This window comes from Netta rufina (assembly GCF_964035555.1).
Source record: "Netta rufina genome assembly, chromosome: 2".
NCBI classification, from domain to species: Eukaryota; Metazoa; Chordata; class Aves; order Anseriformes; family Anatidae; genus Netta; species Netta rufina.
This window is the reverse complement of record NC_140124.1, coordinates 120,050,275-120,074,637: the sequence shown is the minus strand read 5'-3', so window position 1 is coordinate 120,074,637 and position 24,363 is coordinate 120,050,275. Positions and strand designations below refer to the sequence as shown.

The window sequence follows — 24,363 nt, the reverse complement described above, 5'->3', positions numbered from 1 at the left end:
AATTGTGCCCGAAATAATAGCATGGCATATGTATCATATACACCTCTTGATATATTCGACAGTAAAGCAATATAACAAAGCCAAAATATTTGACAGCACCTATTCCATTAGCTTCATCAGTACTTACAAAATCTGAGGTTTCTGACCCAGTCTTAGAAAAAGCTGAAAGTGCAGTATGCTGGAGAATAGAAAGTAATGGTTTCATTTATCAAGATTTCCAGTAACTGATAATATTGATGTGCTTTACACTGATATTGGACAATTTGGCTTCAGATCACATATGATTTAAAGCGCCCTAAGTAACAGCAAAATACTTGGTCTGAAACTGAAGTGTTGTACTTTTCACCCAATCAGGAGGTAGTGAAATATATGGAAAGCTAATTGACAGCTTGAGACAACTGCAACTGTCCCTTTGATCACTTCGCAAACAAAAAGCAAATGTTATTCATCTCTGGCCTGAGACCATACAATTCCTCTTAACATAATTTGGTATTTCAACTATTATGTGTTACTGAGAATCTGGCATCTCTGTAATCTTATCAGTATGGGCCATGCATTCACCACAGATGTGTGAACTCAGAATTATCCAGTAATCAAATTGGTTCACTGTGTCTTTGTTTAAGAGGTCTATAGCAACATCTTTGCAGTCACAAATGTGCATGTATCGGTGTGTCACAAGTGTGTAAGTGCATATCGGTGTGTCAGAAAGAGTGCCACAGAGGCTTTGTGGTACTGCCTCACCAGGAGGAATTGTTTAACTGATCTATCCTGAGGAATTTGTCCCTGCTCAGACCTAAGAAATTGTCCCTGCTCAGACCAGACCAAACCTTCCAGCTACATCATGGGAAGGCAAAGTGTTTTCAGGATGGGGTGATGCACTCAGTAAAGCTTCAAGTTTCTGCAGAAAGAGCACAGCACAGGCCTCCATAAAGAACCCAGCATGCTCAAGGGGAATGTTCCAACCATGCCTCTGATTAGCTAACCTTCTTATGAATCTGAAATTTTGGCAAACCTACCAATATTTGCTCCCACACATACAAGAACATACTACAAATATAACTGGGAAGAGGGGGAAAAATACTTCTCATGTCACCTCGAACATTAGTTCAATGTTTTAAATATAATACCCAAAAAATGCCTGATTGTGTGCCCACTTTAAGGTTTTATGTTTTAATGTGTTGGTTTTTTTTTTGGCTGTCTGTATCCTGCAAACATTCATATAATGCATATTGCACACCTGTATACCCACATGTGAGCAGATCCAGACAGATCCATAGAAGCAGAGATTTGCATTTGTTTTATCATATTCATTTAATTTTCCTTAGATTACTAGAGAAAATAAGTGGGTTTTTTTTGTTGTTGTTGTCGTTTTTTTGCTAATGGAACTGCAGTTTTATGTAGGGAAAATGAAGTTATCTTTTTCATCTTTATCATTGGATATAATGAACCAATTTCAGTAACATGCGTGTCAGCGGATTGCTGGTGATGGTACATCCTTCAGAAAGAATACAAATAGGCTTTCTTCAGCTGCACTGACCCAGGAGTGCTGAGAGTAACATGAAACTTACTCTGACTTATAAACTGAGCAAACATGACATGGAGGTCACTGAATAAGGGCATATATGCATCTTTCAGCCCTTGTTTTGACAAAGTGACTTCTTTTTTCGGAGGGACATTTCTGCCATTTTTTCCAGCATGTTTCACCTTTCACTGGCTATTAATCCCAGTATGCCTTGACTGCAAATTATAGTTCCCACCTATAAGCACATGGGAGTTAATTTTTTTTCGTTATTTATTTGAGCACAGAGTTAACATACAGAAGATCTAAGAAAATTAGAGTATTGAAAACAACAAATTGAGTGCAAATCAGATATAACAATTTATAAATTTTAAAACTAAGAATATTATTAAAATTCATATCCATTTATGGACAATTTTTGTTACTAGCAGCTTTAAAAATCATGATAGATTATAACATCTTTGAAAATCTGTGCATTTTCTATTATTCCATTCGGTATTCTTCAAACTTATGTAAGATAGTTTCCCTCTGTCTGATGCCATCTAACATTTATATAGACATCAGTTTTAAAATGAATTTTCAGAACTTTATGAACTCAATTTATAGAGGAAGTTTAGCTAAAAGTAAAGTTATTCAGAATATGCTATTTTTTCTGCATGCATGACTTACGGAACATACTTGATACGGGTCTGGATAGCTTCCCAGCACAGAATACTTCTCAATAAAAGCATCAGTGCTACAACTAGAATAGTTATTCAGTGCAGTAAAACAACTGGATGAGGTTTAGGTTCTTCGTGATGTTAGGTAACTCTGATACAGCACTATTAGCAGTTGTCAACATGTATGGTAAAGGACACTGAAGCTCTTATTCCCGTTTTGCAGATAGGAAAATGAGGCATAGAGCAGGGAAATGACATGTCAAAGATCACTGTAGACTTTTGCCAGAACTCACCCTCCTTAATCTGTTTTCAACTAGGCCATCAAATTTGAGGACAATAGTAATGAATGCTTGTGAGAATGAATGTGACAGGTTTGGTTTTCTTTGTTGTGTAGGTTATTAGGTCACTGATGCCAGTTCTAAGTTCTGAAAAAGCAAAATGTCAGGTTAGACCAGAAAGCAGAGGGGCTAACCTCTCTTTTTATTCTGATGAAAGAAAATGTGTAAGGAGATAGGCATTAATTGTTTTTCTAGTGTAATAACCAAACTCCATGGCAAGGATATTTTGATGGTGCAGATATGTGTTTTCCCATGGTGAGATTCTTTAAAAAAATAATGCTCTCCATTATCCCACTTTACCTTTACAGCACATTGATGTTTGCAGCTACACTTTCCTTCAAACTGCTCTGAAGAATATTGAGGGGAGAGAAATGTGCAAGATCTGTCTATGCAGCATAGTCTTTAGGTGTGAGAAACAGCATTTTGTTGCTTCTAAGTATTGTCTATTTTTCGTCTTTCCCAACAGAGCTACAGTGAACCTGTTGATGTTAAAGCCTCCCCGCAACCTCAGATGATGAATTCAAAGCAGTCAGTGTTTCATGGGCCTGCCCAGGCTCACTCAGCTCTGTACCTCGGTTCCCACTACCACCAACAACCAGGAATGAATCCTCACATCACTGCCATGCATGCCAACATCCCCAGGAATATAGCACCTAAGCCCAACAACCAAATGCCAGTGACTGTTTCCATAGCAAACATGGCTGTGTCGCCACCACCACCACTTCAGATCAGCCCTCCTCTGCACCAGCATCTCAACATGCAGCAACACCAGCCGATTTCAATGCAGCAGTCCATTGGAAACCAGCTACCGATGCAAGTCCAGTCTGCTTTACATTCACCTACGATGCAGCAAGTAAGCTCAAGTTTTTCAGTTGTATGGGGAACTGGGATTTTTAAGCAAGGGAAATTCATCCAGAAGTTGGCATATTGACAGAGATGTAAAGCCATGGATTAGCTTCAATTTTACAGAGTTCCAAGTGGTAATGTAGTGTGAGGGCTTAGATTTTCAAAGGTGAGAACAAATGAATGGGTTTTCCTAGATGATGGGAAACTTTGGTTGAACTGCTTGTGCTAACAATTGCACTCATAATGTTCCTGTGAGCCCCATCCCTGTCTCCCTCACCAAATTCGGGAGGTACCCTTTAAATAGAAGTGTGGATCCATCTACAAATCTGAAAGTACCTTGAAATATAAGTGCAATGCTAAGGCTTCTGGAAGATATATTTTGCAAACAAGGGGCAAGCATGTCTAGTAAAAGATATGATTGTACGCACTAGTATCTTTTGCTGACTGTGACTTGTAAAAGGTGGAATATGAAACAACACAGGTTGTGTTATACATGTTAAATTAACAACAGATCAGGTTAACTGCTGATTTCATGAGATAAAATTTTCTTTTGTGTTGGGTGAGATCTGACTATCAATAATAAGATCTTGCTTTACAAAGAAGTATTTAAATGAAATATTCTTCAGTGGAGTTGTGAGAGTTGTACAAAATTTGTACACACAAAACTTGTCAGTTCTGGCTGATAACACAGAGCCATGGATTTGCTGATTGTTTTGAATGTTTCTATAAATTTGCCTTTGCTAATAATTATTTGCTTTTAAAACCAAAGACATTTAATGTAAAGATTGGATGTTAGAACTTCTGTCTGGGAGAGCTGATTTAACAGAGAGAGGAATTTTCCATAGCAGGACCAAAAACTAAAAATAAAATTAAAAACAATTTGGTAAAATTATTTGTTCAGAAGGTAAATCTGAAAGTGCTGAGGACAATCCGGATATTTTCAGAGGCCTTCATCCTAGTCTCAAGAATGGTTTCAAGTAATCAGGCAGGTAGACAAATTTATAAAGGGTTTACAACTTTTGCCTAGGACAGTTTATTTTTCATGATCAGAGTAAATAGACTCAATAGACTCGTAACCACATAAATATAGAGTCTTTTACTGTCATGTATTGCTGAACGTTTTCCTATTAGTTAGAAAGGCAGTGTCCTGGTGTGAGTGTCCTGCCAGAACCCATGTGAAAGCCTCAGAGGAACTCAGGAGTTAACCCCAAACTTGGGCAGCTAGAAATAGCTAGGTAGAAGCCCTAGACAAATGAGCTAGGAGGGTCAGCCTGGTGATCATAAACCTGATGCAGTCCTAGTGGAACTGAAGGTCCCGAGCAGTGAGAGACAAAGCAATGGAAAGAGACCCAAAGCAATAGCCTGGTTGGTGACCTAGTATGAAGGACAACATCTGTGACAGCAGCCTGTTGAGACTGCATGGTTACATGTGAGCAAGTTTTAATTGTGAAATGATTTAGTCTTCCAACAAATTAGAATCAAACATTGTATGCCAAGCTCAGAGACACATTACTTGTCCAATGCAGAGCAGCAGAAGATCAAACCCGTTATGTCTTTTCCAGAATCATTGATAGTCATAATTTACAGAACAGAATTGAAAATCTGGCTTTAATTATTGAATGAATAGTTCTGTAATGGCTAGCAAAAGATGGAATGCAGATGTTAGATACTTTTCAGGATTTCATGTCTCTCTGGTTATGTACATGTATGACATTCATCACCATTTTTGTATGAATCTAAACATTTAAGAGTTATACTAAATAATTCTATCAAATATGTACCACACACACACACACACACACAAAAGGTAACATAATATGAATCTTCTGATGTTTTACTTTACCAAGTTGCAAGCTCGTAACATAAGGTGTGTATGTTAATGGCTTGAGAGTAATTTCACTTATCCGTGGGATGTGTTGTATGCAGCCTAGTTATTTCTAGTTTAAGAGAAAACACAGGGCACTAAGGTGTAGAAAACAGGTTTCTAGAAGTCAGTTTGTAGACCAGTACCATGCTGCATATTTTGCTTTACTGTACCATGCTGCATATATTGTTTTACTAAGTACAAGTACAGTAAAGTAAGAAATATTGTACCTCTGTGTTGCAGCCTCCCCACTGTTAAATTCCTTAGTGGTTAGCTTAAATACTTCTATTGAATTGCTTAGTCAGAAAGGCTGATGCTTATAATGAAGCATCCGCAGTGAGACATTTCTGAGCTTCACTCAAGATGACGGGTGCTTATTACCTGCTGAAATGCTACACTGCCAATCTTAACTGCATTTCTCTTAAGCACCTTGAAACATCTGCAAGCCTGTTTAGATGTCTTATGACCCCACTTTTTTTCAAAGCAATACAGTTTTTGAGCTCTGGAAGATCTATGTAATTTCACTATAAAATATTTGTAATATGTATTTCAAGTTCGTATATGTTTTTGTTGTTGTTGTTTGTTTGTTTGTTTGTTTGTTTTAACATACAATAGTTTGCACAATTTGTAAATTGTTTTTCTTTAAAGAATGATGCTGGCAAAGACAAAAATTATGTTAGTCTGTAAAGCAGCAGGTGTACAACCCCCATCACAGTTTGCCTTATGCTGCAACAGTGGTACTATATCTAGTTTCTTAGGTATGACTCTTTCTGGTCAAGAAACAGTAAAAAACAAAGTCCCCAGTATTTTGTACTGCATTAGAGCACTAAATACAAGAAACTACGTTGAAAGTGAAGGCCTCAGATGCCAAGGAACTTTGATCTCCACTCTGCTTGAAACTGAGCAAACATTGTGCTGATCACAGAGCATGTAAAGGAGTCCAAGACATAATGGAAAAGGGAGATGAGCCCTCCAAATGAGCCACAATACGATGATGGCAGCACAGAGTCAGCATCAACGATGGCAAAGGAGAGGTGTACGCTGCCCTGTATGGCTAGCCCACAGCAAGGAGGGAGGGAAGACTCTCAGCATGAAGCTTGGTCCCCACCAGCACAGTATAGGCCACTCTGCTACATAAAGAGACAACAAAGGAGAATGGGAGGATATGTAGTCTGATAAAGAAGAAGTGATAGTTGCATGTAATTCAACATTTTTTTTCAGTTCATTGTCCCTCAGCTGCTTGATTTCCTCCACGCTAAAGGTGTGGTTTCCCTAAGACTTTTTCAAAGACTCCAGTGATCATCCAATTTATGTAAGCAGCAAGAACAGAAACTAATTAACATCCCACTCCCTGCAATGTTACTTGCAACAGGAGACATTTTCCTTTACAAAAACCTCACCACTGCTTATGCCAAACAGACTAACACACTTGAAGGAGCAGCAAGGTAAATTTTCTTGTGTCACACTGTAGTGTGAAACCTAATAGACAAGAAAGGGATGAGACTGTCAACAGCTTCCTTGCAGCCTTCTACCGAAGCTGCTTGCAGCCTCATCTGGTGGGACAGCACCGGTGGAGACCACAGCTGGGCTGAAGATACATTAGAAGGAGTACCTACCAATAGCAAATTCCCACTCTCTCTCTTTCTCTTTCTCTTTCTCTCTCTCTCTCTCTCTCTCTCTTTGTTTTGTTTTGTTTTCCAAATATCCATCTCTGAAACAGTTTGTGGCTTACTGGTGTGCCACTCAATGGTAGCACACTCTCGGAAACCTTGCTGTCTACAAATCCCTGCTTTCACACTGTGGCTGTGGGAGATTTGATTACTTGTTTTCTCAAGGAGAGGGAGGATGGTTCTTATCAAAGACCTGCTTGTAGCATGTCTGAAGGACTGCCAGCTCCAGGAAAAATCACGTACAGATCCAGAATGCAGTCCTGGCAGGCAGAGAAACAGTTCTTCAAAACCACAGTGCATGAAATCCACAAACTCTTCTGTGCATAACTTTGGGGAGGGACTGATAAGAAGTGCTGACCTGGGGAGTGAGTCCTGCCCACACTGCTGCAAGGACAATGAGCTGATCTTCATCAGCTCTGCAGGGAACAGCACGTACTCCTCCACTTCCAACAGTCCTTGCCTGCATGTGTGCAGCTGCCAAACTAGGAGAGACTGCCAGCTGGAGAAGGACGGTTTCCTCAAGGATTCCACAAAAACTGCAGAACATCAAGAAGATCAGAAGTTTTGGTAGCCAAAAATCCTCAGTGACTGCACAGTTTCTGTTATTTTAAAATCAATTAATTATATGGATTATGCAGTTGATGCAAGACATCCAAATTTTTCTAAACTACACATGACAATGTAAAATTTATATATTAGTTCATTTTTCATATGCCTGGCATTATTAAATCTTTTTTTCTTTAAACAATCTTCCAGAGTTTATCTAAATAATTATTTGTAGTTTCCAAAAAAATAAACTATTTTTTCTCTATTCATTCCCTATTCTGTTTTCAAAACAGCTAATAAAAAAATTAAACTACATGGGCACTGTTGCAGACTTTTGGGGTACTCATTTACAGTGTTAAACCTTTATACTGTAAAATTTACATTTTAGTCCTATTCTCATAGTTAGATTTAAATGAGATCCTGATTTTGAGGATATTTAACTTCTAATTTTAAAATGTACTATATTTTGCTTAAGTATTATTAGCAGGAGTTGTGTCAAAGTTTTTCTTTGCTGAAGTCCAAATCTCTTGTGCAGCAGTTTTTCTTTCATCCACTTTTGACACACCAAAAGAATTTTTGTACATTGGAAGAGTGGGACTTTTTTTCCATTAAATGCTCATACGAGCATCTTACAAGTTTATTTTTTTAACTGATACTCCATTGCTTCTCTCTAGTCTGTTTCTTAAACATCTTTGACAAATGTTTAAATTTTACTTAGTTGTGATTAGGTGATCTGACTCTTCAGCATTGTTATTCAAATCACCCAGATTTCTCTTGAAGTTCAGGCTAAAACAACATCTGAAGCTGCAACCTGTTTTCTCTTGAAAAGTTGTTCCTTTATGCACACAGACATATATGATTCTTTCTGAGCATACCCCATGCTCCTGCCTGTTGCACTGTGCTGTTCCGTGTGGAGAGGGATAAGACCAAGGATCCACTCCCTCCCAAATATTCCCAGTCCTTCTTAAGAAACCATTTTTAGTAGCCCTAGTGGAAGCATCTCCTTCCTTACTTAAAATACTTCAGTGTGGCCTGGTGGGTCCCATCATGATCTCTGTCCCACTTTGGTTCATAGATAAAGCAAGCAAAATTGTATTCTTAACATCTAGTAACCATGGCTGCAAGTGTATGCATAACAAAAAGGCAGAAGATTAATGTATGTCACATTTTATTTTTTTATTTTTAAAAAATAATAACTTATTTCAGTCTACTTTTAGATGTTTCTTTTCCTTTAGAAAATAAATGTATACAGCAAGATGATTGCATAGCCTGCCAAAAATAATAGCCTCATTTTTTCTGGTATATATTATATACAGTAAACTCAGGATCCTGCTGTATTTGTCCAGATTTCTTCCTCTTTTTTGTTATGCTTTGTCTTCGAATGAGGTCAAGAGAAAAAAAAATCATTAATATCTGTCAACTTCCTTTATAACCTTAAGGAAAAATCTTTGTATGATATCACACAGACAGATTTTCAATTTCCTTGTGTAATAAACAGATGCTTTAGGATTTGGATGTAATTTAAAGGTTTAAAATATCACATTGAGATTGATGAATAAATCAGTTGTGAAGACAAAAACATTGATGCCTGTTGAAAATACCTCTCCAGACAGGCAGGAAATGAAATTAGTTCCCAGTAAAGTGTGGAGATGAGGATCACTGTTTAGTTCTGCTGCAGGCTTTTTAGGACTTGCTACAGTGGCACAGCGAAACTGCTAGGGCTACAGAAATCTAATTAAAGAGCAAATGTCCCTCCTGACATCGAATTAATCTTTATCAAGTTCCCTATTTTTATTTCAATCTGGAACAAGAAAATGAAATTTAAAATTCTAGGCATGTTGCAAAACAGTTGGTGATTTTCTCTTGAGCATTACAATGCAAAAACATTCACCATTGTTTAATTAGACCTCGAAGCACTCATTTTCTGAGCACTTTTTATTTCATCATTGTTTGTTAAGGGCTTACATAAATAATACACAAATATTTACTACAAGCATGGTACAAGGCAGTCTCCCTCTGTTGTACAAATCTATATTTCCAGAGCTTTTTTTTTTTCTGTGGATGAAAAAGCTGAAGTAATTCTTGTTTACATTTTAAACATGGTCATAGATTATTGGTCCTTCGTATCGCATTCAGGTTTCTTAAATTACTTTGCCTTAAGAAGCAGACTCCCAAACACCTGCATCATTACTTCTGTTGCTGGTAGCCCTCTGCTAGGCTCAGTGCAGGATGGTGCTGGGTGCTGCCTCTCAGCAGCATTAAAACCATGGCTGCAGAGAGCCCAGAGTGGGCCCAGGTGCCAATATGCTTGTGTGGTCCATGGGGTTGGTGTGTGCTGGTCCCAAACTAGAGGTGGCTCAGATACCTCTGTGCTGCTTTAAAATGTATCACATGAGCACATCTTGAAGAACAAGCCCAATCCCAGGCAGTCATAAACTAAAATGGATGCAAGATACGAATGTTGTTACTCCTTGTTCCGTAGATAGGAGAATAAAGCTCATGTTTGTGGCCCTAACCTTAGCACAAAAGGTATCAATCCAGTCCAAGTGCATCCTTTGCTGGAGGACAGCCAAAGAGAGTTGGCTCTGGTTACACAGACAACCCAAGAAAGGATAAGAAAAAGACAAGTCCCCACCCAGTACCAGGCTGACATTTTTACCAGGGGACCATCCTCCCACATGTAAGCTATTCCTTTGTCCAGGAATGCTATTGCACCGATGTTCTTGTCCTCTCACTTGGACAACAGTTTATTCTTGCTGCAAGAGTATGTGAGCCTCTGTACTTGCTCACTTGCATTCTTCTCTACAGCACTGCTCAGATAGTAGCCACATTTGGCATTTTTCTTGCATAGATGGTTGGCTTTCCTGAAGAATAATAAGAGATCGCTCAGGGGTTCTGCTACCAAAGGTAAACCCAAATGCCTGAGGGCAGAATGTGTTTCTGTGGTTAGTTTCCTCTTACAGCTAAATTAAAAAGGGCTTATGGGTAATGTTTTGTATAAAAATTATGACGGTGATATACAAAACCAATTTTTCTGCCTTTTAATTACACAAAACTTCAATTAAAGTCATTGGGAAGTCTGCTCAATTACAGTTTCCTTTGGATTTGTTACAGGCATGGGTTTTTCATCCCGATGTGCAGGTTTGCAGTCTAGTGAAAAAGCTGTGCACAGAGCGTGGTGGTTACAGTCACGATGAGTGCATTTTATTTTATCTTATTAGCAGGGCAGCGTATAGGCTACATTACAAGTAGATGCTAGATTCAGCTCATGAACTTGCCCACTACTAATGATCTATTTCTTGGCATCATCAGGAATAAGGTGAGGCTTCCAAGAGCATTTAAGGCACTGAGGTGTGACTCCCTTCTCCATAAGGAAGAGACTATAGAAGAAAGTAGTGTACAAAGTTAAACGGGCTCCCAGGGGAAGTGAACAGGCTCCCCAGGGAAGTGGTCACTGCACTGAGCTTGTTGAAGTTCAAGAAGTGTTTGGACAATGCTCTTAGAAACATGGTCTGATTTGTGGGTTGTCCCGTGTGGAGCCAGGGGTTGGACCCAATGATCCTTGTGGGTTCCTTCTGACTCGGGATATTCTGTGACTCTATGATTCATTTATGGCCTAAGCTAAAATCTGTGATCAGCATGAGCAGAGCAAGGAGAATGCAACATGAAGGAAGGATGTGAAGAAGGAAGTGACATTTTATATTTGAAGGAAACTCTTTTTAGAGATGGGAACGTGGCAGGTGAAAACTGAGAGTCCTCATTTATCTCATTTAAAGGTAGTGTGGCTGAGTTGTTAAATTTGCAACTGAAGACAGCTCTACCCAAAATTCCCTTCTTCATGATGACAGTGTGTATGAAGTAATCACACATAAGCCACTGAGTTTTCAAATTTAAAGCTTTAAGCCTATCTATTCTATATGTGGCCTTTGACCAGAAGTAGATTTACAAACTAGGTATTTTGCATCAAGTTCCGTTTGTGGTTTAACAGCTACAGATCCTATTAACTTGGCTGGGAATAGTATGCCTTTTTTTAATTATTATTTTTTTTCCCAGCATAGCATATATCAGTTGCTTTTGTACAGTATTCAAAATTTTTTGTACAGCATTCACACTTTTACCCAATGTAGTCCTTCTAACTTTACAGGAATATAATGTACACTTATATAGGCTGAGCCAGGTACACTACGGCAGTGCATAATAACCTTAAAATTTCTCCTGGTTTTGAAACACAACATTTTAACTGATATATTATCAAAAGACCTAAAAATCATTACGATTTCTGATATGACAGATATTTTAGGGAGCAGGTCAGATGTCCCTTTGTAACTTCCACTTTTTTTCTTGTCCTCGTGGTTTCAAAAAGTAAGTTATTCTGTGCTACTTTCACTACATTAGTCCAACAACTGTTAAAAAGCTTTGGTTGAATTTCTGTTTAGTTGAGAGAGAAGTACAAATAAAAGAAGCAGCAGATGGTCTCTTTGTGACTGAATGAAGAAAGAGGGTTTTGAGAACAATATGTGAATAGGTGTAGTCTAATAAAACAGTCAGCCACCTGCTGCCTACATCCTTCAAAAAGATTCTGTTGCATATTCTAGGAATTAACGACTAGTTTGTGTCCTTACGTCCAATCTAAATGGAACCTCTAAGGAGCAAGCAGACCTTTTTGCCCCAGTGTTGATTAAGTTGTTTTCTTGGTTTTGAGTTGTTTTCCCTTTTAGTTCTATCCCGTGATTGTTAACCTGTGATTGCTATCACCAATTTCATGCTATTTTATTTCTCAAACCAAAGATTTTAAAACATAGAAAGCATGTACACTTTTTCTCCTTTTTTAAGCTAAAAAAAGGGGCTTTACTGTTTTGCAGTACACATGTTGTTTTTATTTTATGTACACAACCTGTTGCTTGGTTTCCATGCATCATAATGCACTTGCTATTTCTTCTAGGGATTTACTCTTCAGCCTGATTATCAGAATATCATCAATCCAACATCAACAGCTGCACAAGTTGTTACCCAAGCAATGGAGTATGTTCGTTCAGGGTGCAGAAATCCTCCGGCACAGACTGTGGACTGGAATAATGACTACTGCAGTAATGGGTAAGCAGCCAGTGAATGCCACCTTGTGTCGAGCAACATTCATGACACAAGTATCTGACAGTGAAAACATCTTTGTTGCCTGTTTCCCTACACTTCACTTCAGAAGTGCACCTGTGATGACACTGTATTTGTCGAGCAGTTAGACTACTGTGGGATAATAAGTTTTCAATACATACATTTATCAGAGAGTTTTGTCACCTTATTTCAGCACATACATTTTGGTCGTTGAGAGCTACCATTCATTAGAAAAGCAGAAGTGAAATCTTAGGGAAAAGGTGTAGGAAAGAACTAGTAAGATCGCTGCCCCCTACTTAAGAGGCAAATGGCATGAACTGTTTTCTCCAAATATTCCATTGATGAGGAGAGCTTGCTGCCAGTGAAAACATCTGGTTTGGGTCATGAGAACCCCTGTCAGTGAGACCCAGAGGTGATGCATGGGATACAAGTTACATGGAAGGGAACGATGTGAAGATTACATGACTGTTACCAGAAACAAAACACCATATGTGTAGGAGTTCTGTGCCCCTACCAGTAGCTCCTTCAAAACCTCATCTCCTCAGCAGCCTGGTTTTTGTGGAGTCATAGTGCTCTATCAGGAGCTTCCTGGAAACTTTTTAGACGCTGAACAGAAGGTATCTGCTGAGCTTTAGATGATAGATGTGCCTTGTGAACACGACCACCAGCCTGACCTCCTCTTGACCTTGGCATGAATACCAAAGACACAGGCAGATAAAAGCTCTTGGTTACTGCCAAAGTAATTGAACCCCAAGTGTAACTAAAGACCTGTTTCAACCATTGCATTTACTCAAACTCAGAATTGTCCTTGTGTTACTATTTTAAAGCATTTCTGCAACACGAACTAAACTGAAGAAAAATCTTTTTCTGGTTACAAGTTAAGAAAAATATCCGCACCAAAACTTACTGACACTGAGGCAGACTTTAACTAGTTCACTCAATGGCCTCACTCTTCCCCCATAACTAGTGCTTTTGCCCCGAGACATGCCCACTTGTTCAGCAAAACAGTCTCACTTCTGTCCTGTACCACCCAAATGCATTGATCAGTGCTGCAGACCCTTGCAGGAGCCCTACCAACAGGCCATAACCACCTCCTGTTTTGATTTCTGGTCTCCTCAAAAAAGCAATGTGAGATCATTGCCAGCAGTGTCCTCTAGGTGCTCAGTGGATGTAACTCCCATCAGCAGAACCTTTCTCTGAACAGACTCTGTATACGTGTGCTGTGTAGATGTGCGTCTGTGAATCTGTGTGCAAGGACTTAGCGTGTTCTTGCTTTGCCAGTGCAATTTATGCTCTATGCTAATCCTGGACTCCAAACCAAGTAAGCTGTAGAGCTGTGGAAGAACAGAACTCGTGCCTGGGTTTTGGCAAGGAAACAGGAGATGAAGAGCAAAGCCTCTCCCCCAGAAAATCTCTGCACTGTGAACCAAGCCCTGTCAGTGATACTTCTACTTTAAATGATGTACTTTTTTCTGACTTGTACAGACTGTTCCAGGTTATAAACTGGTAAATGATTCCTTTTTGCTCTGAGTTGGTATGTTTCATCCGAAGACGAACCGTGGCAAGAACAGACTGTAGAAGTGTGCTGGATGATGCATTGGTGGAAGGTCTCCCACAGAGCCTGGAAAAGTTAGTTGAGCTGGGCTCTGTTAGAACCATCTGGTGCTCCTTTGCTCACACTTACCTGAAACTGCCAACACAGTGCATTTTGGCTTTGCCTGTACTAATAAATAAAAGAGGCCAGAGAGAGCTGGTTGGCACCTATGCTCATGGAACTAACCTCTCCTGCCTTCTACAGAAAGGGGTAAGGTCCCCAGAGCTGTGATAAATTCTCATGTACAGAGCTATGCAGTTTGTGAGTGAGGGACCATCAATACTACCAACCCACTAGCACAGGTGATCCCAAAATAGTGTTTAAACCCATGTCCCCTCCTATTCAGTTTAGACCTAAATGTGGCCTCTGTGTTTCTATATGCCACTATGGCAATAGGGTTTTTCTTATTTTTTGTATTATTACCTTGGCAATACAGCTGTACTTCAGTGATATGCTGGGAATTAATGACACAGTAGGGTTGTGGGGTTTATAGAGAGAAGAAAAGGACTAAAAATTTAACAAATTTAAAAATCACATTTGTTCTTTTTCCCTTTGAACAGGGGCATGCAGAGGGACAAAGCACTCTACCTTACCTGAAAATCTGAAACATCTCTCCTTTCCACTGAGGAATGCAGGGAAGTCTTTTCATCATGGATTGCTTTATGCAGTCAAGGCAGTTCTGCATTTTATTAGAAAATACATGTACAAGTTGCTAAGCACTTAGGACTATTTGAGCTCGTGGGTCACCCACTCTGGAAAAAATAGTCTTGCTTCTTTCTTTTTCTTTTTCTTTTTCTTTTTCTTTTTCTTTTTCTTTTTCTTTTTCTTTTTCTTTTTCTTTTTCTTTTTCTTTCTTTCTTTCTTTTTTTTTTTTTTAATTTTTTATCTCCCCCCATTTTTGTTTCATTCTTTCCCCTTTCCGTCCCCACCCTGAGATCCTTTAACGGACATTGCTTTTCTTCTTCCCTGAAGGAAACTTGGACCATTCAGATTTTATGTTGTTTTTTGCTGTGAAGTGCTGCGATAGTAACTGCCTTAGCAACTGTAGATGTCTCGGATAAAAGTCCTGGATTTTCCATTGGTTTTTCATAATGGGTGTTTATATGAAACTACTAAAGACTTTTTAAATGGCTTGATGTAGCAGTCATAGCAAGTTTGTAAATAGCATCTATGTTACACTCTCCTAGAGTATAAAATGTGAATGTTTTTGTAGCTAATTGTAATTGAAACTGGCTCATTCCAGTTTATTGATTTCAAAAAATGGGTTAAATTGGCAAACATTCATATTTTTACTTCATTTTTAAACAACTGACTAATAGTTCTATATTTTCAAAGTATTTGGAGAAAAAAAAGTAAAATATTCCCAAAAGATATTAATTAAAAATATTGGCCTCATCTCATGAAATAAACACAAAAACTAGGGAAAAAAAAAAACAGTGTTGATAAAGAGCAAACACATTTATTTTGTACTGCCTAAAAATGCTTCTTTTTTTTTAAAAAGAAAAAAAAATCACTTTATGTGTACTGGTTAGTAAATGTCATTTAAGTCCTTTTATGTATAAAACTGCCAAATGCTTACCTGTTATTTTATTAGATGCAGAAACAGATTGGAGACAGCTAAATTATAACCTTTACATATGGCTATGTATTATTGTTTCTTCATACTGTGTCTGTATTTAATCTTTTTTTATGGAACCTGTTGCGCCTATTTATGAAATAATAAATATAGGTGTTTGTAAGTAAATTTGTTAGCATTTTAAAGAGGTTTCTTTGACGCTTTAACTTTTGCTGGCACAAATTGTTCACAACTGATGTGAATACTTTATTTAGTTTTTACAGTGACATATATAACACCAAACCTGCTTTTCTGGCAGAAAATGAAGGTAACCAATACTTATTTCTGTATTTCTTTGGTTGCTAAGGGAAAAAAAAAAAAAAAGAAAGAAAAAAAAAAGGTACTTTTAAGTAATTCCCTTTTTGAAGTATTGTGGTAAGAAGTTGCCCAAAACCAAGACTTGAACCAACAAAAGTAACTAAATAAAACTACACAATGATGCTTCTTGAAAATTCATCAGTTTTTGTTAATTAGTCAAGTGGAATAGAAATATTACCAACAGAAATATTACCAAATATGCTTCAAACATTTTATTGTACATTCAAAAGTTCCTACAGAGTCTTAGAGAGTGTATTACAAATACATACTAAAGTGAAAGGTAAGTTCAATAGCCATAAAGAAGGATTTAAAAAATGCAAAATAAAGAAGAAAGAAAAAGAAAAAGGCATTTTGTCAATGTGTTTCTTCAGGGATAGATCTGAAAATGTTTTTCTGGAGGATTTCATCCCAGATGCCTGTCAAAGTAATAGAGAGTACCACTGATTTGTATTGTCTGTGTGAAATAAAGAAAACAACTCAGAATAAATACAAATTATGCAATGCCATTGATTTTTATAGAAAACAAAACAGAAACAAAGGTATGCTTGCTTTGGAATGATTTCAGGCAATGTACAATTGAAATCACTTGGCATGTAATAACTAATAAATAATGCAGATCAGATGTGATTACTCGGATGACTGTAGCTGAGAGCTCTAATTTTTCTGTCTTGAAACTGTATGAGAACTTGTGATTAAATTCACAGTTTATTGTTTGTCTGTTTAGTACTTTAGAAATATACCAGCACTACTAATTACCCAATGTATTCTATTTATTATATTATAGTAAACTACATTTTCCACTCACGTTAATTCCAAAGTGAGAAGATAATTATTGGGATGAGAAAAATCAGCTTTGATTTTGACAGGCAGTTTTCTTTTTTCTTTTACAGAAAAGAACTGTGTTATCTCCATTTCTTTTAGAGCAGGTGCACAGTCACATAAAGTTGTTAATTTCAATATCCAAGCAGAGTTCAAAATACAAGAAAACTTTAATGTAAATAATAAAGAAAATACATCATGAATAAAATACTTATTCTGTACGAATCTCTTGCTAGTTGATGTCTCTCAGTCTGTAAGAACAGAAACCTGCCTTGTGTTTACCACACGACACTTTTACCGGTCATGGGGTTTGAGTGTGGTTCTGTGCCTGGGCTCTGTTCATGTGAGTCAGCTGTGCTGGAAGAGCAGCACCTTTGCTCTGGGTTATACTGAAGCCACTTCGTTCCAAAAGAGAGGTCTGATTCTGATGAATAAATGTCAGTTCTTCATGTCTGACCTTAGGAAAAAGCAATGGTTGCTGGGCAAGGGCAATCTGCTCTTTGTTTTCAGCTGCATATCAACAGGTACAAATTATTGATAAGCGGAGCCCAAAAAGTTGAGGTTCTTCTGCAAGCAGGTGAAACTTCACTGGAGCTGATGAAGATAGGCACCATCCTTTGCTATAGCACTTTGGCTTAGGCACCACAGTAATACATATATCCAAGTTCCTGGTTGTAAGTCACCATCTGTCATAAAGATGATAATGAGACAGCACACAGGAATAAAACAACCTACACACTGAAGCAACATAGTAACAACAAAAAATACAATAAAGACATCCATCAAAATGATAGAAACCAAGAAAAATAATGTCTTCCGTTAATTGGAACTAGTTTGCTTGGTTGGTTGTTGTTTTTTGTGCTGTCGTTTGTTTGTTTGTTTTTCCTGATGATTTTTAAAAACTGGTAGGTGAAATGCAAGGTTAGGAACATAATCACTCCAGAGGATTTAAATGCTGTCTGCTTGCACCAAGGTAAGCAGAAGTTTTGAAAAAGAAAAGAGCTCTTTGAGTTTGCTGCTGATCTCAGAGTGCTCTGTTCTGGTGATGTGAGACCCAGTCTCTCACCCAACTCACAGAGGTTCAAGCATCGCACCCAGCTGCTTCCTCTGACCTGAAGAGGCTCTTTAAAAGGACTTGCTGTAGCATTTTTCTCCCTACATTCATCCACAGGCAGTAAGCAATTAATGTATTCATGGAGGGCCTCAGCCATTCACAATGAAACTTAATGTATTCATGCCTGCCTCTCTCTCCCTCACCAAATACCATTTCCTGATTCCAGTGGCAAATCTGCCAAATATTCCCTGTGAGGCTCCTCTGTAAACAGGAAATCTTGCAATAAAAGAGCTCATTACTGGAAGGTAAGAGACAGGCTTATCACCTTCCTCTACCTTCTGAGACTTCATCCCAACCTCAGCTACCATCTCCAAGGCTGCATCTGCCTGTTTCTTACATGATTCTGTAAACATGGCAGATCCATGGAGATCCCTTTCCATGCTCTGGAGACATGGAGTAGTTAAAACCCTTACTCTACACACAGTCTGAGAAATAGCTTAAGAGCTGTATGTAACCATACAAGGAGTCACTCCCCAGAGCTCCCCTCGATAAAGAGGTATTGATAAAGATAGATATAGAGCCATTACCTGTTTAATTATTTATTTGGCATCCTCGAGTCTTTTTACATTTAAATGGAGTATTATTTTGGGTGCATAAGAGTTTGAGAGTGCTGGCAGTGCTGCAGAAGGTGCTCAGCACCTCAGAGAGCATGAGCTCTTGCTTCGAGTCAGGTCTTTCAGACAGCATTTGCTTTCCTTTGCAAAGTCATGTATTTTATTATTACCCAGCACCATATTAAATCACAACTCAAATGTACTTCTTATTCCACTGACAAGGGGACAAGTGAGAACAATGACTTGTAACATTTCAGAGTCTGTCACAGTTACTGCCTAATTAGAGAAACCTACTAGCAAACGTGCATCTGCATGGATCCTGCGACTGTCATCATTTCACATTCTATTAAGGGCTTGCTGCGATAGACACTTTACAAAGAAATTTCATTCAGGCTAATACCAAGCTGGCAAACATGTAATTGGCTAGAAAATAAAACAGGAGAGAAAAGGAAAGAGAGGAAGGGGAGAAGAAAAAGAAACCTTCCTATTTTGAAAACAAGCTCTGTGCAAAAAAAAAAAAAAAAAAAAAAAAAAAGTGTGCTGCAGAGAAGATCCTTACCCTCTGACAATTGCATGTTTACAACGAGTCTGAGCATAATTGCTCTGATGGGCTGTCAAGGAAAAGATTAATTTGGCAAAGATTAGTATTGACTTGCTGTTTATTAAGGCTTTTAAACAGCTGTATCTGGCAACATTCCTGTAAGTGCCTGTCATGTCTGAAAATCAGGCTCACACCCGGGTGCTTGCCAGCTGTTGCTAAACAATCTTACCACTTTGAGTATCTTTCTCCAGGCCAAACAGCAAGAGCAAAGTATTGCCAAATGAGTCTCTCTCATCCTGTCACTTTTCAGGGGCCCTGAAAGCTCAAATGTCAGTTTATGGCTTGATGGCTGGGCTGATAGCAGCCAGCGGAAGGCGGCAGGCTGGTTAGAGGGGTGCTGCGCCGGCCGGCCCCACGTGCGTTGGGAGGGGGCTGCAGCAAGTCACAAAACCACAGCTTGTGACTGCGGTGTGGCAGAGGGGATTTAAACCCCTGAGCACCTGCCGACAAAGTTTCGAGAGGGGCAGGGCTGCAGAAGGAGTGGTTCATCCCCCCGGGCACCGCACGCGCTCACTCAGCGGGCTGTAATGCATCAAGACAACGCACGAGGAGGATGTGTGCAAATACAGTAGGCACCATTAATCATCCTAAAATGATCCAACGTTTTCTTCTGTGATTTTTTTTTTTGTTCCCCCTGCTGATAAACAAAAGTCATAAAAGCCATACACCCAAAATACCCAGGGTCAATGGGAACCTGTAAAAGGAAAGATGTCAGCTGTTGTTTTTGTTATGTTACTTAAAACAGTTTGGCTTTTACTGTAGGCTTTAGTAGCTGGTTCAGAAACAAATAATACCAGTGGAAAGAAGGATAAACGGCTGCAGCTAAACGCCAATACAAATAGCCATGTGTTACAATTAAAGTTGATTTGGCCTTTCCAATAGAAGGCTGATTTTCCGGGATTAATCTCGACCTTTTCAAGTCGCATCAGGCTGAAATAAGTTGTCAGAACAGATGTGAATTTTGTTTGCAGAGAGCAATCGTAATCCAGTAACCCTTAGAACATCAGTGTTTTCCAGACTACTGGCCAGCTGAATGGTGAGTATGTGGATGGGAGATGCTGAATGCACACAGCAGGCAGGACCAGAGTATTCATGGCAATGTCCAGAGGCTGGAAGTTTAGATCGGAAAAAAAAATAATAAAAATAAATAAATAAAATAAATATATAAAAAAAGGAAAAAGACATTAGATCAAGGATGGATACCTTTGTAAAATATGTTTTTTGGGCTAGATCAAATAGGGGAGTGGGGGATATTCCATGTGCCACTGTGCCACTGCTTCACAGCAGGCTGGGCACACATTTTGTAATACAGAAGTCTATGAAGGCTCCAAGAATCACACATTTCAGAGCTTGCTCTAAAGTGGCTTTCTAAGAAGTTTTGCCTTACAATATGTATAGGTTCAATATTTGAGAACAACAACAAAAAAATATTCAGACTTTTCACACTTTGGAATCTAGAGTCAATCTAGAGTTTCAGTGGAAGTAAAGAAGCCCCAGATCTTTCCAAGTTGGGTAGGGGGCATAGGGACTATTCACCTGAACATCTTAGCACAGCTCACGTGGCAATATAAGCCCTCTGCATTCAGAGAGCCCACAGATTGCTTTCTGCACAACAAAACACTTGGCCCAGTGTTTATGCCAACAGTGTAGAGTACTGAGTTCTTAAGTACTAAAGATGTGAGATTTTTCCTGTTGTCAATATAGCACTGCACTGATTAAATACAAACATGAAGTTCCAAAGTTCATTGAAAAGCATGCTATCACTTCAGTAAATAAGGCTATCTGTTTTCCTAATTAGTAGAAGACTTCATGTTTTGATATCTACTTCTGCTCAGGATTCTGAAGTAATAAGCTGAGCCTCTCAACTCCTCTGGCATACACATATATGTTAGTTTTTTGTGTGTTAAATAGATAAATATAAAAAAAATTATAAGTGATGTCTCCAGGAACAGGGAGTAATTTAGTGGAAGAGTAGCTGAGAGCTTAAAAAAAAATAAAAAAATAATAATCTCCTGCTTTAACCATAACTTAAGTTCAACAACTGTGAAGCAGTGCCCAGACCCATGAGGACAGCTTTAATCAGGTGAGATTTTACTAATATATATAATAAATAGGGAGATTTTTCCAGGTATTACTGGTCTTCTGTGTTTTTCTACTTGTCACCCCTAAGTGTACAACTGAGTGCTATTTTCAAACTTATCTGTAAAGTAACTTTTAAAAGAATAAAATAATAAAAGAGGGATTAATCTGTGATCTCACCCTGCTGGAATTTTACATTAAAATTTCAGATCTCATGAGACTGTCATTTTGACTAGGCTGTTCTTAAATGTCTTTATTTCTCCCTCTCTCTCTCTTTGCAGTATTTTGCCCTAGACCCTGGCAAAATCCTGACTTTATGCATCAGATTTATCAAAGCATGATACATATATATATATTTACATATGTGCACACCAAGGAGACTCATCGGACTCACAAGGCGAGAGTTGTGACAGCTGAAAAATAGGGCTGTCCTGCTGCTCTGTCCCCAGCAGAAATTGCCCTCTGCAAACAGTCTGGAGGCAGTGACATAATATGGTCCTAGCAGCAAGGTCATGCTTCTGTGCTAAATGGGTGATAGATTTTCAAGGCTATTTCTAAATTCTCAGGAGAGGTCAAAATCAGAAACAGGCTATCCTGTCTCCTTGTACTGTGTCACCTTTGGACTGGGAGGAACCTAAGCCCAGCCTTTCCAAAGGTGACCCCAGCACAAGCGCATTGACTGGAGTGAATCCAAGGGAGGCCACCACGATGGTCACAAAGCTGGAGAAGAGAGCTCAGAAAGAGAGACAAAGAGCACTGGATCTGGAGAGTCTCAAGGAGAGCAAGCCAAGGGGAGCTCTTACTGCAGTCTGCCACTTCCCAACAGGTGTTAGAGCAAGGACAGGGCCCAAATCTTTCAGCAAAGGACAAGAAAAAACAGACACAAGTTGCAATGAGATAATCCTGATTGCATATTAGGAAAAGAAAAAAATCACCAGGAGGGAGGTCAAAAGCTGAAATAGGAGCCCAGAGAGGCTGTGGGATCTCCATCCTTGGAAATATTCAAAACTCAACTGGACAGCCCTAAACAGCCCTGTTTAAGTTTCATGGGCGTTTACTGTGGGGATGGGGTAGATGAGAAAACCTCGAGGGATCCCTTCTGACCTATGCTAGTCTGTGGCTGTGTTTTACACAATATCCCTACACATGGGATAGAAAGAAAGCCAGCAGATCGTGGTTATTTGGCCCCAGTTTGGGAAAGGGAGTAAGAAAGTTTCTGTTGGTTACTTCCTGTTATACACCTCATGTGCTACATTAAATTGTACTATTTTGAACTCAGGTTTCACACTCTGGTTTTACATCTACAGAAAAAGCAAAAGTGAATGTCATTTATATCTGAGTTTCCTGTAGAGGTTTATTTAAGGGAAAAAAATACTCCCAAGCAAGACATAAACTCTAACCCACCAATCACTTTACTGAAATGAATTTCGTCTACATTTTTGGGAGTGCAACTTTCATGCAAAGACAAGCTGGAATGTATTGGTTGCCAAAGTAAAGCTGATCAGTTAAAGCTTGGACTCAGGGGAGCAAGGCCTCAGATAAATGAGGGAAAAGTTACAGAGTTTTCCTTTTTTTATTTTTTTAATGTATAGCACTCGAAATCTCTGGGGCTTCAGTACGTGACTTTCCATTTTAATGCTTTTCCTCCACCAGATGGTTTAGATAAAACCTATTAGTTTCATTCGTGCAAATGGTTTCATACAAAAAATGTCCATTTTTAACATTTTTGCCTCAAGGCTTGGATTTTTTTTTTTTTTTTTAGAAGTGGAGAAGTTTTTGCTGGTGTCTAATCATCATCATTCTTACCATCAAATAAGATGCACACCAGAATATGGTTGATGAGTCCTCTAAAAGAATTTATGTCGAAAAAGTGCATTAAAACTACTTTGTAAATTTGATTTATGCATCTTTTCATACAACCTTTGCATGTTTGCAATTTTCCATAAGCTTAGTTATGATCATTTCAATCTCTGCATAAGTAGTGTACATGCTCTGTCAAACATAATGATGCAGACCCTTTATCTTCTTTTTTGTCTTGATGTCATTACTTTGCAGAATACATTCAGTGTGTGAAAATTGGAGAAGGTTCACTACTGGAAACCCTAACTAAATCCACTCCCATTTCTGGAGGTAGGGAATTCCCCTTAGCAATGAAATTAATGTGGCTCTGATATGCACATGCTGAAGGGATGTTAGGAAGGCATACATGAGTAATTTTAATTCTGTGGAGTCTTTATCATTCAAGGAGCTCATTTGGAACCAAGCAGAAGCAGACACAGGACACACCAGAATCAATTCATCAACACTGTCACCCTACTTGATTCAGAACAGACACTATCAGCTGTCTTCTCTCATTTCAGCAGAGCTCTCTGGGAGCTCTGGGGTGCCCAGCACCCAGCCTATAGGTCCTGCAGAGGACCTAACCAGCATCTGATGGAGGCACACTGTTAGGAATTGGATCTCTCGCTTTCCTTTGTGGTCAGAGGAGAAAGATCAGCACCTCCAAGGCGCATATTAGTGCGGGACAAAACTCCCCTCCCCTTTGCCTACCTGTCTACAGTACTTGGCGAGCCCCAAAACCTATGACTGAGCAACAACAGGAATTAATTTCTCCCACCAGCAGCTGATCAGTTGACTGGAGATGTACAGGGGACCGAAGCTCCCACAGCTGCACTGGACGAGGTTCAGGGTGTTCACTTAAGGCTGACCTTGCTGTCTTCCCCTGCACTGCACCTCGTCACCAGTACCTCTGAAACACACAGCACACTTTACAGATCAGATTTAAATCTTGACAGGTATTCATCAAGTTAAATGTAGTAACAGTTAGCACAGAGATTTAATAACAAATTAACACTACATGAATTTTCCTACATCGGGTACTCCAGCTTCTTTGGCAGAAGCAATGTTGGCAAGTAGCTGTGGGAAGAAACGATGTAAGGGAATCAAAAGCAAGAAAAGAAAAGGGAAAAGAAAGGAAATAACATTCCTGTGTGTCTTCAGGATGTGGGCTTGTGTAGTATCTCATCCTGTTGGGCATTCAGAGAACCTGAGCGTATGTAAATAGAAACCATTCCGAAGAACAAAACTCTCCATGCAATAAGGGGATTTCCAGTCATGA

At 38.9% G+C, this 24,363-nt stretch overlaps 1 protein-coding gene across 1 annotated transcript in view; it reads left to right on the top strand.

Annotated features, from left to right (window-relative positions):
* Window positions 1-14,843, top strand: part of TOX (thymocyte selection associated high mobility group box) — a gene marked incomplete at its 5' end in the record, with an annotated part of 219,790 nt that extends 204,947 nt beyond the window's left edge. Inside the window, 3 exons of the mRNA XM_084283136.1 lie at window positions 2,983-3,369; window positions 12,385-12,536; window positions 14,706-14,843. Of these exons, the coding sequence (XP_084139262.1) occupies window positions 2,983-3,369; window positions 12,385-12,536; window positions 14,706-14,742 (576 nt within the window). The 3' untranslated portion in view covers window positions 14,743-14,843. The remainder of the gene's footprint in view (window positions 1-2,982; window positions 3,370-12,384; window positions 12,537-14,705) is intronic.
* Between the last annotated feature and the right edge of the window lie 9,520 nt (window positions 14,844-24,363).